The sequence below is a fragment of the Monomorium pharaonis genome, chromosome 9 (assembly GCF_013373865.1).
Source record: "Monomorium pharaonis isolate MP-MQ-018 chromosome 9, ASM1337386v2, whole genome shotgun sequence".
In the NCBI taxonomy this organism is placed as follows: Eukaryota; Metazoa; Arthropoda; class Insecta; order Hymenoptera; family Formicidae; genus Monomorium; species Monomorium pharaonis.
The window spans coordinates 8,523,921-8,540,593 of record NC_050475.1 but is presented as its reverse complement, the minus strand read 5'-3'; the positions used below and the strand labels follow the sequence as shown (position 1 = coordinate 8,540,593).

Genomic DNA, 16,673 nt, shown 5'->3' with positions numbered 1-16,673 from the left:
TACAAATTTGCTATTATGCTATGTACAGCAAGGTTTGCTCTATTCTTGCCACAAATTTGCTATCATATTTTGTACAGCAAGGTTTTGCCTTGTTCTTGCTGCAAATTTGTTGTTATGCTTTCCTAGCAGATTTTATCCTGTTATTTGCATAAAATATGCGTCATACTATTTACAACAAGCCTTGTCAGCAAAAGCTAAGCTTAATGCGGACACACCTTGTCATAATTTTGCTGCAAAAATTTTGCTCGAGTTTGCGACAAACTTCGCGCAAAGTTTACGTCATTTTGTTAACTGGGAATATTGGATAGTAATGATTTGTTCCAGTCAAAATTTCTATATGGTAAGAAAAATTTTTATCACACATTCACAAAGATCACATTCAAAATTTTAGTTATTGATAATAAATCTATTTTGTTTGTTAATTAATGCTCTTAAAACAATAATTAATGCTCTTAAAACATATAATCATGTGCCGGTTTGGCAAACTTGAGAAGTTTTCATGATAGCCACGCTTTTGTTCACCCTGGTGAAAATGTAAAATCGGAGCGTAAGTCGAATGTAAAGGGAGAGTAAGAGTGTAAGTCGAATGTAAAGAGAGAGTAATAGAAGCGTTAACAAACCTTCTACAAAGCGCAAATTGAAACAATGAAATGTAAAAGCAACGTTAACACTTCTTTTACATTTTATTGTTTCAATTTACGGATAAAGTTCCGAAAACGACTTACCTCCGATTTTTTTTAAACTACGTATTCTTACGTATTTTGGGGCGCTGATTACGAATATGATAGTGAATATTGGCGCAAATTTGATTTTCATGGCGAAAACCCTGAAAAAATCATAAAAATGGTTTCTTCTATTTATTTCCGTAAATAATGGGAATTTCAAAAAATACTTCAAACAAAAGTTGTAGATCTCATCGAATTACATATTTTATGTCCTATTTATTTTTGCTATAAAAACAGTAGTTTTTAAGAAAAATAACGTTAAATGTTCAAAAATTTATACAACTCATCTAACACACGTCGAGTTTTATTAGGTAATTTTAATACTTTATAATCAGGTAATACTTAAAGAGAGTTCACTGTTCTCCGAATTTGTTAAAATTTAACAATATTGTATGTTTTTGTGCGTAGAACACAAATCTAGCAGAAAAAAGTGTCGCTCTTGCCAATGCATTCTTTATACCATATAGGTTTGCGACTTTCCACGCGTAGCGAGGTTTACCCCCTCCATATGTTTACAGAGCAAAACAACATCCACGCTTGTACAGTACCACATAGGTTTGACTTTCCACGCTGTTCATTTTCAATACTTTCACATTAACCAAATATCGACTTTAAAATGTGTGGGTTAGGTTAGAAAAATTTAGAAAAAATTACGGGGTGGGGGTGCAGGGGGAAAGGCGGAGCCCTTCCCCCGCCCACGCGTTTTATAAAAATATATTAATTCTTTTTCGGTCAAAATATATGACCACGGGATCATGTTCAGTCGCAACATTTCGTCGGTATGACAGGTTTTCGCCATGGTTTTTGCCATGAAAATCAAATTTGCGCCAATATTCACTATCATATTCGTAATCAGCGCTCCAAAATACGTAAAAATACGTAATTTCAAAAAAATCGGAGGTAAGTCGTTTTTGGAACTATACCCCAATTTACGCTTCATAGAAGGTTTGTTAACGCTTTTATTACTCTCTCTTTATATTCGACTTACGCTCCGATTTTACATTTTCACCAGGTCACCATTACATAAGATCAATACTTTGTGTTATGTTTCTTTTTTTAGTTTTAAAATAAAGAGGAAGAATTACAAATCTTACACTGTCAAGGTGTATCTTAGACTTAAGCCAATTTTAAAGAAGTTGAAGTTGATAGAAGAGCAGCAGGAAGCGTACAAAATCACTAATTCTACAACATTACTTACGAAGCTACTAGTTCTACAATGTTACTGACAAAGCTACTAGTACTGGATAGTAATAATTTGTTCCTGCCAATGCTACAATGCTCACTATTTAGTTTGGATTTAAAATTTCTATATGGTAAGAAAAATTTTCACGCATTTACAAAGATCACATTCAAAATTTTAGTTATTGTTAATAAATCTATTTTGTTTTTAATTAATGCTCTTGGAACATATAATCATGTGCCGGCTTAGCAAACTTGAGAAATTTTTGTGACAGCCACGCTTTATTCACCATTACAAGCCGGCACATGATTATATGGAAGAACAATAAGTGAAACATGGACAAATAAGTTTATTATCAATAATTGTAAAGGACAATAAACATAATTTTAAAAGTACTAATTATAATTTGTGGAGATTTGTTTCTAAGTTTGTTCATTCCGTTAGTTTTTATCTGTACACACTGTATTTCTAATCTATGTTGCGGCTCCTCCGTGGTTTTTGGGGGCACCTAACTACTACTAGATCTATGGCGACACTAGCACGTGCGGCTGTGAGCAGTATGTATCCAATAAAATCTTTCTCTACATAAAAGTGATTCTTCCTGTGCTTTTCCCCCACATAATTTAACTACAAATAAAAAAAATTTTTAATGTAATCTTTTTGAATGCATGAAGAGAATTGCATTAATTATAATAAATTGTTTCGGGATAGACATTACTATACAATATTATTCTCTCTTCCTTCCTCTCTCTCTCTCTCTCTCTCTCTCTCTCTCTCTCTCTCTCTCTCTCTCTCTCTCTCTCTCTCTCTCTCTCTCTCTCTCTCTCTCTCTCTCTCTCCCCCCCCCCCCTCTCTCTCTCTCTCTCTCTCTCTCTCTCTCTCTCTCTCTCTCTCAATTTAACAATATTACTCTTTCTAGCACATTAATTATAATTATAATTTATTTACATGTTAAATAACTTTATGTTACTTTTCTTACTTTTTCTTATTATTTCTTAACTACTAATTTTCTCTCCCTCTTTTTCTCCTCCTTCCTCTCTTTTTCTCTTTTTTTTACTCGTCCACTCATTTTTTGTTTTCTATTCTAATTTAGATTCAAATAAAGTTTTTTTTTCCTCTCTTAATATAATAACCAAAAATAAACCATAACACAAAGTATTAACTTATCTTTGAATACTTATTTCCAATAAAAAATGAAAATTTTGTGTAATATACCTATCTAATTGTACCACACATAGTACGTTATACTAATTTTCAAATTGGACACAGCCGTATTTCCATCTATGATGTAATAGGCATATTATGAAAATGAATTAAAACGTAATCAGAAAAAAAAATAAAACCGATATAACTTTGTTTTGTTGTTTTAATTCAATCTGAATAAAATGTAATCAGAAAAAAAATAAAACCGATATAACTTTGTTTTGTTATTTTAATTCAATCTAAATCTTGATCTTTAATTAGATATAGACTTTAAAATTGTCTTACGGATCTTCATATATATTATAAAAAGAAATAAGATTTGACACTACAAAATGAGTGAAATCCCAACAAAATTTCCTTTTTAAAAAAAGGTATAAAAAAGCGCCAAGTATACGCGTGCATGAAACGCCCTCAAAAATCTATTTTTGTACAAAATAATTATAATGTGACACTACAAATGTACGAAATTTTAATAAAATTTTCTTTTCCCTAAAACAAATAGTTAATTTTCTCTACAAAAGTAACGATATGAACAAAATGCGCCAACTATGAAAATGAATGTTCATACGAACTAAAACATCCACTTTACAAATAATTATTTGTACAAATATTACAAATAAATATTTTAATACAAATTTTACTACAAAAATTTGGCGCCGCTGAACCGAATAATTTGCTTTAATACAAAATCGCTTTCTTACAATTTAACTTACATAATAAAATAATAATTACTTAAAATTACAATTTTTTACAATAGAAATCATAATGGCATTATATACGCGTAACATTATACACGTACGCATGAGAAAGAAAGAGAGAAAGAGAGAGAGAGAGAGAGAGAGAGAGAGAGAGAGAGAGAGAGAGACATATTTGAACATACGCACGCATAAAGCTCGATTGTTCCAACTTCTTTGTAAATTTACCTATCAATATATGTTTGTCTATTTATTTAAGAAAAGAAATAAAAATAGACACCTACCTGGTAGGTAAGTTTATCAAGAAGTTGGAACAACCAGCCCTAAGAGACTGAGATATTTAAAATCGGTTTCTTTGCAATAATGCAAAAACAACTTAGATAGCACAAAAAATTTAGCATAAATATTTCATAAATATTTTACAAATTTATTAAAAAAAAATATTTTTTAAGTTAATTATTATTTTTTATATACCATAATCATTTTTTATATATCATTTAGAAATAACACAAAAATTATTATTAACAATATTTAAAATATATTTTTAAAATGTACTGAAAAATATTTATGGTACATGAACTCGAAGTATTTTTTTTATTTTTGGATTATAATAGCATAAATATTTAGTTTTAATATTTTCATAAATATTCACGGTTGATTGTAACGTTCGTAGCAACGATGCTAGCTTTGAACCTCCGGATCAGTCTTTATATGTTCCGGAAGTCTGCCCCACACACAATCGATACAACACGCGTCTGTAACCTAAGAGCAAGAACTAATCGTGTTGAAGAATTTTACAACAGCAAAGCTGCTTTTTCTGCTGAAGGCAGCCATTAACTTAAACTCGTCGCATCGCTGCAACCACGTTAAACACTCAGCTAAGCTAGCAATTCTGTCGGCTTGCTCCAACAACTCGCGTTTCTCTTGCTCGAATTGTTTCATTTCTTTATAATGTACAAACAGGGTTCGCAATATGAACGTGATTCACTCGGATCATAAACTTTGCATCAAATGCGGTACTATGCGCTTCCTGACTCCTTATATACAGTTTTATAACTCATCATTTCTTTGTCTTAAACGGAGCATTGCCATATTAGCATTTGCTATCCATTGTCGCAGCAGCCGTACATCGGCGCTTGACCTCTGCAAGATTTGTATTATTTGAATGTGCGATTTTCATATGATCTCGTCAAAAAGTATCAAATGATTCTAACTTATTTTCTCTCTTTCCTATTCCTTTGCGTAATGGCATGGCAGAACTGGAGAGCTGGATACATAGATAAGATGGGTGGCAACCTATGCATGTGAATGGGAGAATGCGTATGGAAGAGCGAACGCTACGGATGAAAGAGAAAGAGCCGGAATGATAGAACTGTATGGACGTACGGTTGGAGATATCGCGTACGGGCGAGAGAGACAAATTCGCAATACAGAGAGAACGCGAGCACTGCGGCGATGGTTGCGACGGCGGCGGCGGGCGCGGACCGCGAATCTTTCTTTCCCGCTCACAAGGAAGGTCGTGGATCCGAAAATCCTGTGTCAGCAATTTCCCGCACCGCAACCCCCCCCCCTCGATCCGCGTGATGTCATGCCCCCTACAAGTTTCCCCCGCACACCCGCTTCCTCTCGGAGCTCCAGAGTTAGAAACGCTGTAGTATTTACTACTAAATGCATTTCTAAATTTTTATCTTTAAATAATAAACGATTATTTAATTCTAATAATTTTTAGATTTCTTGTATCTCAAAATTTTAGAAAAATTTTAGAAAATTATAGAGAATATTTGACACAAAAAATCTTTTAATTAATTATTAATCTTAATTACAATTTACCAGTCTCATTCAGTAATACTAGGGAGTAGCAAACAATGGCGATGAACAGGCACATCATGAGATTCACAAAGACAGCGATGGCGGAAGAGCATGTTAAGAAGAGATACCACGCGCCACTATGGCGATCTTGCAACACATCAAACTGTTGTCGCATCATCTTTTCAATTACGGCACCACTACTTCTAATCGTCGACAGACCGTTTACCGTAGTATTCACATGCAAGAATATCGGGCTTTTCGCTAAAAACGTAAACAAAAAAATTTTTTAATCACTTGAAATTCACTAGATCCTCGATTTCGCTAAAGATAAGAATTCAAAAATTCGATGACAAAAGTACAACGATCTAGAAGTCAGGTAAATCTAAGATATTTCACACTACATTACAGAAAAAATAAATATAAACAAAACATTTTTAAGACGTTACATGTAAAATGATCTAATATTATCAATAATATACTCGCTGTTTAAACTACCACTTGCAAAAAAAATTATGCAAATTTAATTCTCATTTTTAAAGAATTCAGATTTTATATAGGAAAAAGCGTAATAAACGTACACAGAAAAAAAAGTAATATAGCCAATAACATATGTAATTGCGGACTGCCAACTACATAAAATACTCAATACAATAATATTTACTGTTAATGCAAGTAGGGAAAGGCGGGGCAAAACGGGGAGCGGGGCAAAATGGTGAGTTGGGAATAAATTTTTAACAACGAAATGCCATCTAGTGGCAATAGCTTAAACTTTGTCAGAAAAGGCCTCCGGGATAATTTTATGCGTCTCAACTCGTTTCGATATTCTACGGTCTAACAGTGATATGTGGTCCTTTTTTAAAAGCCTTAATGTAATTTTTTCGCATTTTGAAGTGCAAGTAAGTATTAAAAACCCTATGTCCATACCAAAAATGGTTTTGCTGTTCAAAAGTATACCCCTTGAAACTCTGATATTGCTATTACTTGTTGCAAAATGTTAATTTGCAATTGCAAAACAAATCGTAACTTGAAAATATGCCATGGGGGCAAAACGGTGTGGGGCAAAACAGAGAGCTTCTCGGGAGCTCCTCGGGAGCTTCTCGACCTTTCCAAAAAAGGTCGAGGTCGACCTCTAACCCAGGATCCATCGGCTCCTAAGAAAAGTCGAGGTCGATCTCCAACCCAGGGTCCATCTGCTGCCAAGAGAGCTCGGGGTCGACCTTCGACTTAGAACAGATTAGCTAGTAGCTGAGTGAAATAAAAGTTTTTTTTTTTATTATTATTTTTTTATTGCGGGCTTTTGTGCCTCTGTAACGAGTTGAATATTTCAAATAAATTGACGTTTATTGCTAATATAAGTCGATCCCCGTTGTGCCCAACCCCTGGGGCAAAATGGGGAGAATGTAACTTTTTTTTAAAATGTATATTTCACATAGTTTCCGTTCACCATTTGAAACGTTCTAAATTTTTGTAAATGTGTTACGAGTCACTGTAAACATAAACGCAGTGTTTACAAAAAAACTTATGCATTTTGGATACACAAATTGGCATGTTACGATCCCCGTTTTGCCCCGCCTTCCCCTACAATGTTGATAATGCAATAGCATATATTATTGTATTGAATATATCTGTAGTTGGCAGAACGCAACAACATATGTTATTGGATATACTGCATTTTTTTCAGTGTATGTTTTTTTTTAATGTACTATGAGTATCTATTTTTTTAATAATTTAAATTGTATTTTTATCGGTATTAATACAATGCAATGTTCAGTTTACAAGAAATAAAGGAGTGTTTCTTTAGAAAATGCCAATATTAGCGACTTTTCTTGACTAATTTTGAATACTAATATTCCTAACAGATTTGTTAGGAATATTAGTAGTTAAATATTAATCAATTAATCTTTTCTAATACTCAAAGTAAGTAATTAATTACAAAGTAGTTAATAATGTCTTATTTTTTTTCAGGAAAGTTACTCGATTTCAATACTTACTTACGCCTTCGAGACGTTTGACGTTCTGAGCAATGCTCAGATAGAACTTCGTTGTGAAGAAGAATAAAATAATCAATACCATTATTATTATCAGCATCCATGGATTAAGTATTACCTCCATGATCATTACACCACATAATGTACAAATCAATTGGAACGACTCTAACATTACTTTGGGCAGTGTTTCGTCCATGGTACCCATATCCTTCGAAAATCTATTTAAAATTCTTCCTGAAACACGAAAATTGCTAAACTTAAGGGAGATCTAAAAAAAATTCAAAATTGAAATCTAAAAACCGTAATTGAAATTAAAGCTCGAAAATTTAGATTTCTAACACAAATATACGGTATAAGGTTATACCAATCATTACGCGCTTTATTTCTTCGACAATATCTGACTTAACGGAAATATTCTGCTTTCCGATTCAAAATTTACAAATTTTAGCCAATCTCCGAACACGATGATTTTCTTTATCTTGCGATTGTTCCTCACCCGAAGGATTGGCGTTGAAAAAGGACATGCGCGCCTGCAGCAGATTGGAGAACATAATATTGTGGAGATTACAGCTTGAATTCATGCAGATTTTTACGTAAAGGAAGTTGCGGAAGAACGCAATAGCTATGCAGGCAATGCAAAATGTGTATATGTATATGGCATCCACGGTGCTGAGCAAACCGTCCGGATTCAGAGTGAAGATCGATTTCAGAAAGTTATCGTCATACATATTCGCGTATTGTTTGACTTCACTAACATTGTTGATACGCCTGATATCCTCTAAGTTAGTCCAGTATGAGAGCCAGTAATCATTTCCAATAATAGCGATCTGGCTGATAACGAAAGATAGCAACAACATTAACAAGATGAAGTAATTCCCGCCGTGATGAAAATATTCCTTGTACACTCTGCCGGATATTCGGCCGTGTGCCATCATTTCGCCTTCTGGAATATTCTCTACATAATCCGAATCGTTGATGACTGAATCCTACATAAAAATTATAAAATAACAATATAATTACTTGATTTACTACAGATCGTCAGTTTTATGGAGTTAGTCGCGCTATAATTGTTAAGAATATAAAAAACAATATTTAAAAATTAATAAATATTTAAAAACCATTTTACTTGCAAATAATTTTTAAGAACATCTTTTATTTTATTAGCTGCCAATTAGTTAAGTTACATTAAATATTTTTAACGTGAATTTTATTCTTAAACGTTTCCTTTATTAATTATTTTGTATTACAATTGTATATCCTTGTTTTGTTACAACTAATTTTAAATAACAATATTAAAAATTCCGATGGTTTTAACATTTTCTAATCTTTTTAATTAAAGATAATGATCGATAATGATCTTACAGTGGTGGAATTTGCGGTTGATAAACCTGAGGCACGTCTCATTAGCGAGATGTTTCTTATTGACATTTCCGAGGCTCTCTTAATTTTTTCTTCTCTTCTCTGCGCTTCATAATTAAAATTGTTCATCATCTCAATGAAATCATTATTTGACTGTATTAATTCATTGTAACTTCCTTGCATTTTCACGAAACCCTTGAGAAATAAAATCATGGTATTTTATATATGACGGACACTTAATCCTTAATAATAACTAGAATTTTTTAATTAATTATAGTTTACATATAACGCAATAAGCTAACAATATTTTGAAATATATTAAAAAAAATTTTTTTTAAATAATAAGTCAAGTTTTATTTTAACACTTAAAATTTATTTTTTAAAATTATAATACTTTAAAAATCAAATAATATTTTTAAGCATTGGACTTCTAAATCGAATAATAGAAAAAAAACTGAAATTCAGTATATAACAATAGAATATAAAAATCAAAATCAATTAAAGAATATTCAACACGACTTACTCTATCCAGCACCACAATGTGATCCACACGTTTGAGAAACTGCAGCTGATGGGTGACGAGTATTCTTGTCTTGCCATAAAGATAATCTGTAATGCATTTCGAGTAAAGCTGTCTAGCGACGCGAGTGTCTACCGCACTCAAAGGATCATCGAGCAGATAAAGATCTGCTTGCTTGTAAATTGCCCTCGCGAGATTGATACGCGCTCTTTGACCTCCAGACAAGGATACACCTCTGTCGTCGACCATGGTCATGTCTCCCTGTGGAAACTGTCGAAAATCCTTCGTCAAGGCGCACACATTTGTCACCTAAAACGTTTGCCAATCAACAAGTGAAAAAAAGAAGCGTTAGTAGGAAAGTTAAAAAATGCTAGAAAATTCAAAATTAAAAAAGATGTATATCAGTGAACACTATATCAATATTAAAAATTTTTTATTATTATTGTAATTGTTGCAATAATTATATTGTATTTTTAAGAAAAAATTAAAATATTAATATAAAATGTCATTTTTAATTGACGCATATAATGTTTTTTTTATGTAGCTGGAATCATATAAACCTTAACATTTGGCAACATTTATAGTATTTGTCAAAAAATATCTTTTTCTATATATTTATAGTCATCAGTTATAATAAATAGTCATTACCTGAGTATATCTAGCTTTGTCATAGGGTTGACCAAACAATATATTGTCTCTTACAGTACTGCCGAAGAGCCATGGTTCCTGGCTAGAGTAGGAGATGCGCAGATTCGGATTGCTCGTAAAGTAACCGTTGGACAAATTACCCTGAATGATATTCTTCGAGGAGTCCTGAATGATTGTCACGGAACCTGCGCCGGGATTCAGCTCGTTCAGCAATATATGTAATATAGATGATTTGCCAGAACCCACTGCGCCAATCACAGCGCACAATTGGCCTGGCTTGCTGATCAAACTAATATTGCATAAAGTCGGTGGCAACTTGCCGCTGATCCAATTGGCCGAAACGCATTGAAACTTGACGCAGACCGGAAGATCAGACAGTTCTTGAGACTCGGAAAGTCTGATACTTCCATTTTTCGAGATGTACTTATCCGTTTGGTTTTCTGGATTAGTAGCATCGTTTGATTTCTGAGACTGTATCTGCGAATCTTTGTTCGAATGTCCCACATTTACTTCCTCCATCAGCAGAAAATCCTGTAAAAGTTCTCTTAGTCGCAAATATATGGGTTGCATAAATATCGGTAAGATGATGGAAACAATAATTTTAAAAATTTATCACAAATTTGAAAATAATATGACAGCACCTCCAATCGATTTATAGACACCATTGTTTCACCCATCATTATCAGCGCCAGTGGAAAGTATACCGCTGCGGTGAGTTGCAGTATGTTAAAGAATATCGCTACTTCGTAGACTACGTCAGCAGTCAGGTTATTCCCAGTTAGGACGAACGTAATTAAAGTGAAGTAGAGGCTCAATCGCTCGATGAAGGCAATAGTGGCCAAATACGCGGCATGAACATATAACGAAAATTTAATTTTATTGATCTCCAGTTCGCTGATCACAGAGATGATCTTGCTGAACGATTTCTCCCAGGCGTACATTTTCACCACCTGAAACAAATCTCATAATCTTTTCTTTGCTTTATAAAAATGTTTCTTTACAGAATTTTATACTTAATGTTAGTTTAATTTTTTGTTCAGTATTTCTAAAATATTTGAAAGTAAAATAATCAAAATATCCTTAAAGGACCTGTATTCCAGCTACGAGTTCACTCATTAGTTGCATTCTTCGATCTGTCAGTGGCGCGATCATGGCTCTGAGTTTACGACTGAGTATGCCAAAGGATACTTGTACTAGCAGAACGGTGAAGGAAAGCGATCCGATGCCAACAACTGTCGAAAAACCGATCTTTTGCCACATTAGGTAACCCACGATTGTGATCTGCAAAGGGAAAAAACTGACTATCTCTAGCAAATAACTCTTTAAAAATAACACAATAAAGAAAAAAGAATCTGATTTTACAGTCTATACTTTACAGTCTATAATTTGTGAAATTGTAAAATGCGTGATTGCATACAAATAAATATTAATATGTACTTTTTATAAATTAAACAACTATTAATAGACGTATTTAAGATATTACATATAACCTAATAGATTAAAATTAATTATCAATTAATTATTAAGTAAATTAATAATCTGTAAAAAAATTAATTATTTTAATTAAGCACTTATTCTTAATAACATTTTTTATAAATAATTTTTTTAATTTTTAATAACAATTTCAATTTTTTAAAAGAAAGATGTCAATTATCTTAGAATATTTTAGGAATCTGTACAAATATTTTTCACGAAATAAAGATTTACCTGAAAAGGCATGATCCATATGAAATTCAAAAATTGTGTTAACTGATCAAAGCGAGTAACGTCATTGCTAAGAAGATTTATGATCTGTCCAGGACCGATTTGATTTATGGATGCTATGTTCAGTCGTAATAACTGCAACAATTTTAAAAAAGATACGATCTACTACTAATTAAAAAGAAAAAAAATTGTTTTTTCATAATCCAAATTTTTAAACAAACATGTTATACATTTTTTAAGCAGTTATTATACACTTTATTTTTATCTAATAATAAGTCTAGTAAATGTTATCGGGCTAAATATAAATATTTGAAAAGTGATAATCATTATATCATTGAATAGATTTTTAGATTTTTGATCAAAAAATTAGTTGTTGATCACCGGACAACCGTGTGCAAGTTTAAAACAAAAATCTAATGTAATAACGCACTAGTGTTGTCGAAAGAAGTTAAATTAAATTAATGTTAATGATTGGATATCTTTAGCTCTTTAGCCGATTTGTTATAATATTAAATATTAATTTAAATAATGCACAAAATGGTAGAATATAAAAAATTTTTTAGCATTATTATCTTATTGAAGGAAAATATATTAAACAAATTACATTTGTAGTTACCTACTAAAAGTGTTTTTTCTGCCGTATGTCAATTTCTATTATCTTTGTTCTAAATAAACGTCATTAAGTAACGATAAAAACTGCTATTTGTACATTATATGTATCAAATGAGTTTAAAAGTATTAATGTACAACAAAGCTTAGAGGTGTAAGTGGAACAAAACTGTTATAAATAAAATAAAATATTTCTTTGCATAAATATGTTTAATTGTTTATAAGTTATTCGTCATTTATGTTATCTGACTGATCAAAAAAAGGAACTAAATTTATATTTTTTTCAATTCAGAAGGAACATATTTTTTTCAACGATTTTTTCTGTTGAAAGAAAAAATATTTTCTTACATTTTTATTGAAATTTAAAATCTTTTAAAATCTTTTAAAATTTTAAGCTGTTGTCAAAGCTATAGTGCCGTATTCTACTAAAAAACAATACTACTAATAAAAACGTTTCTTTGGCGGAATTCATACTGTAAGCAAAATAGTGACGCTATTTGGATAGTGTATAAGTAGTGCACTGTTACTCAATAGAGCATCAACAGAATTACAAAATAGTGCACATTGGCGTGTAATCCATTTGGACTGTAATCCATTATTTCATGACAGAACCGAATACTATAGTTCTATGTACTATGGACCTTATTTTACATCATTACATTAATGTTTTATTATTTTTATATTTACATTTTAATATCGCAAAATAATGTAAGAGTATAATATTTTTAAGAAAGTAAAAAATATATAAAGTTCAATAAATATAAATTTAGAAACTATTGACTTATAACTTTTGTTAACTTAATTTGTTACGCTCGTCTTGCATTGCCGTTCGATTTTATTTCTTTGTTGAATAAATTTAGAAAGTTTAAAAAATTTTTTTTTAATTTTTAATTGTAAAACACAAGTAAAATATATTTCTACTTATTATTTTAACTAGGAAAACCTGCTATTTTGTATTTGGTTGGGTTGTTTTTTGTTTTGCAGTTTACTTTTCAAAAGAGGTAAGTGCACTCGAAACGACATGTATCATTCCGCGATGCAAATTCGCAGGATACTAGCAAAACATGCTATCGGTTAAATTTGAAACACACGCTTAATGAAGAAGATGGTCGCACGATAAATCATGTATTTATTTATTACTTTTTTGAATTGAAAAAAATTATAGTATTCACGGCTTTCTAATGACTTCGAGTGCCTATTACAAACAAAAAGAAGCTTTGTAAACCTTGCGAGAAAAAAATCTTAGGTCAAAATTAATGTTGCAAATAAAAAACTACTATTGAATAATTGACGACTATTTTAACATTTGCATTAACGTGTGCATTAATAACAGTAATACATTCGCACAATATTATTATGCGCGGTAAAAAATACAGTTACATCAATTAAATTATAATAATAAAACGTGTCTAAAATATATTATTCGTTACAGATTTTGCTCCAAATGTTTAAATCAATTATGGAAATAAAAAGGGATTATTTATAGCTTTACTTGGTTTATTTTACATTTCAAACGCATTAAATTATATATTTTTCTGTAAAGAGTTCGCGAACTGTCGATAACGAGCGCATGATTACGTAAACAATAAACATGCAAAACAACAGACTCAATGTAACTAACCATTTCTTTAGACCAGCCACTTTTAAAGGAAACTGACTTAATTTTTTCAACAGTGTGTATGTGTGTGTGTGGGAGGGGTGAAATTAATCTTTTCTCCTTATAATATTAATATATATATATATATATATATATATATATATATATATATATATATATAAGATTTACTAACAAAAAAATATATATATATATTTCCGTTAATAAATTTTTCGCGTTCCAACGTAATACAACGATTTCCTGAAAATATTATACTATCACTTAGATAAAGCAAATATAATGCACTTTTTTAGCTAACAAGAAACTTTTTTCTCTCTTGCCAGGAAGAACTTATATTCCGCAACATTACCTTTCGGTAGAGAAGGGAGCTACAAGCGATACGTATTCTCATGCCAAATTGCTGTGACAATAATATCGATTGATTCTTTATCAGAACGGAGATGATAGTACAAAGTGTCAAGCAGGCAATGTAGATCAACACGTCGTTGAGTTCAACCTTATTCCTTCTAGTCGGATCTCTGGCAAAGTAGTCGGTGATCCAACCCTGGAAGATCGGTACCGCTAGAAGTATGCAGCACTAAAAGCCAAAATGTTGAAATTTAATGATGGGCCTGTCAATTCGATGAAATCTAAAATCTAAAAGATCTGAGGAAAGAGAAAGAGAAAGAGAGAGAGAGAGAAGGCCCAGATTAGAAATTTTTTATTATTATTAATTATTAATAGATTATTAATAGATTATTAATAGATTATTTAAATGAGAAACTGAGAGCATTTTTTTGTTATTTGCTGATCCTTCTTTGTCTTCCTCAGAAAATTAAAACCAAAATAATGTTTAAAATTTTACATATATAAAACTAATGAATAGTATAAAACTGGCTATTTTCGTAATTTATGCAAAAAGACGTAAAAAGAAGTAATTTTTATCTACGTTTTAAATTATAAGCTTTGTAAAATTTGAAACAAGATCTTGAGAATTTCATAAATTAGAAGCAATTTTTTCTTCGAAACAAATGTTAAAAGTATATAACAAATACTTTTAGCATTAAATTAATGAAATTGTAATAGTTTTATTATTATTATTTTTGTTTCAATTCATCTTTATTTAATCATGTTATTTTTCTTTAACTAATTAAACGCTTATAATTTTTGAAGAAACAGCTTTAGAAAAAAAAATATTTTAGATAAAAATTATTTATTTATTAACATAAATTATAAACATTTTACGGATACAAATTACTTAATATTACCAACCCTTGTCAATAGGTAGAAAAGATTAAACTAAAGAGAATACATCATTTTGAGATTTTTACTCTATTAACAACAATGTGCCGTTCGTGCATTGTAGATATTGTTGTTTATAAAGCGTTCCTCTAATTGTTTTGTCGCATATCAAAAGAATAAATTTCCTGCTAGCTGCCAAAATTAATAAATTGAACGAACTTATCTTAAGTAAAGTTTGATTATAATTATGCTGTCTCGTCCGGATGGATATATGTAGTAGCATTCCGCTGCATTATCCTCAACAGGCTATTTAAAGACAAAGGCCAGTATTCATAATCGGATCTTATATTTAAGATCATCTTAAGTACTGTCTTAAAATGCCATCAGCCAATCACAGAACCGTATTAGCATCTTAAGACATTGATTGAGACGATCTTTAAATAAGATTTGACTATACCGCCCAAAGAAATTTGAAGAAGGCCGTATTCGCCTACTTCAGCTAAACAAGCGGCGTCCCATGTTTTTATTATTTCAAAGCAAACAAATCTGATTAACGGGAAGGAGAGGAGGGATTGATCCATCCGGACGAGACAGCATAATTATAATCGAACTTCACTTAAGGTCGTTCAATTTATTAATTATGCAACATCTCGTCCGGATGGATATATGTAGAAGTTTAAAGCTCAGATTTGTTGGACAGAAAGTTTTTTTTTACAATCTTATATTTTGATAATATCTTATAAACTTAAAGGAGTGCAATAAATAGTATAACAAATAGAAAATAACATTAAGAATTATTAGAATAACAGATTGAAAATTTGGTTCTACAACTTTAGGCGCTTATAAAAATTAGCGAAGTCGTCTGAGGACCTACTCCATCCTGCGGTACGTCGAATCTCACCAATATTAATGCCTTAACTCATTTCGAACCAAAATGTCACATTTTCTTCTCAACTTTCAACGCTCTATCTTTTGATGTAATCAACTTAGTAAAAATTTTTTTAATACCACTTTCGAACGCAAAAAATCTCCTCTTTCAAATGTCGTCGTCTCAAAGTTCAGCAAATTCCAAAAAATCGATATTTCTTAGATTTTTTCATGGTGATCTCGCTAAATATAATCCAAAACTGACTAGAATTTATTAACACCACATATGAAAGACTTGAAAATTATAAATATTCTGATATTATTGTCAAATAATTGTCAGTTCTAAGAATCTATGATCTTTGATGCAAAGACGCTACCGTCAGTATTAACGTTACCCAAGATACACTGGCGTGGAGGTTGCTCGAATTTGTATTTCTTTTGTGTGTGTGTGTGTGTGTGTGTGTGTGTGTGTGTGTGTGTGTGTGTGTGTGTGTGTGTGTGTGTGTGTGTGTGTGTGTGTGTGTGTGTGT

At 31.4% G+C, this 16,673-nt stretch overlaps 1 protein-coding gene across 1 annotated transcript in view; it reads right to left on the bottom strand.

The window, feature by feature from the left end:
* The window catches only part of LOC105832522 (multidrug resistance-associated protein 4), a 42,590-nt gene that overhangs the window by 10,837 nt on the left and 15,080 nt on the right, over window positions 1–16,673 (bottom strand). The window contains exons 4-13 of the mRNA XM_036291956.1: window positions 14,405–14,632; window positions 11,835–11,966; window positions 11,217–11,408; window positions 10,769–11,077; window positions 10,128–10,658; window positions 9,483–9,788; window positions 8,963–9,154; window positions 8,097–8,586; window positions 7,604–7,834; window positions 5,634–5,873 (exon numbers count right to left, since the gene is read on the bottom strand). Coding sequence (XP_036147849.1) covers window positions 5,634–5,873; window positions 7,604–7,834; window positions 8,097–8,586; window positions 8,963–9,154; window positions 9,483–9,788; window positions 10,128–10,658; window positions 10,769–11,077; window positions 11,217–11,408; window positions 11,835–11,966; window positions 14,405–14,632 — 2,851 coding nt within the window. The remainder of the gene's footprint in view (window positions 1–5,633; window positions 5,874–7,603; window positions 7,835–8,096; window positions 8,587–8,962; window positions 9,155–9,482; window positions 9,789–10,127; window positions 10,659–10,768; window positions 11,078–11,216; window positions 11,409–11,834; window positions 11,967–14,404; window positions 14,633–16,673) is intronic.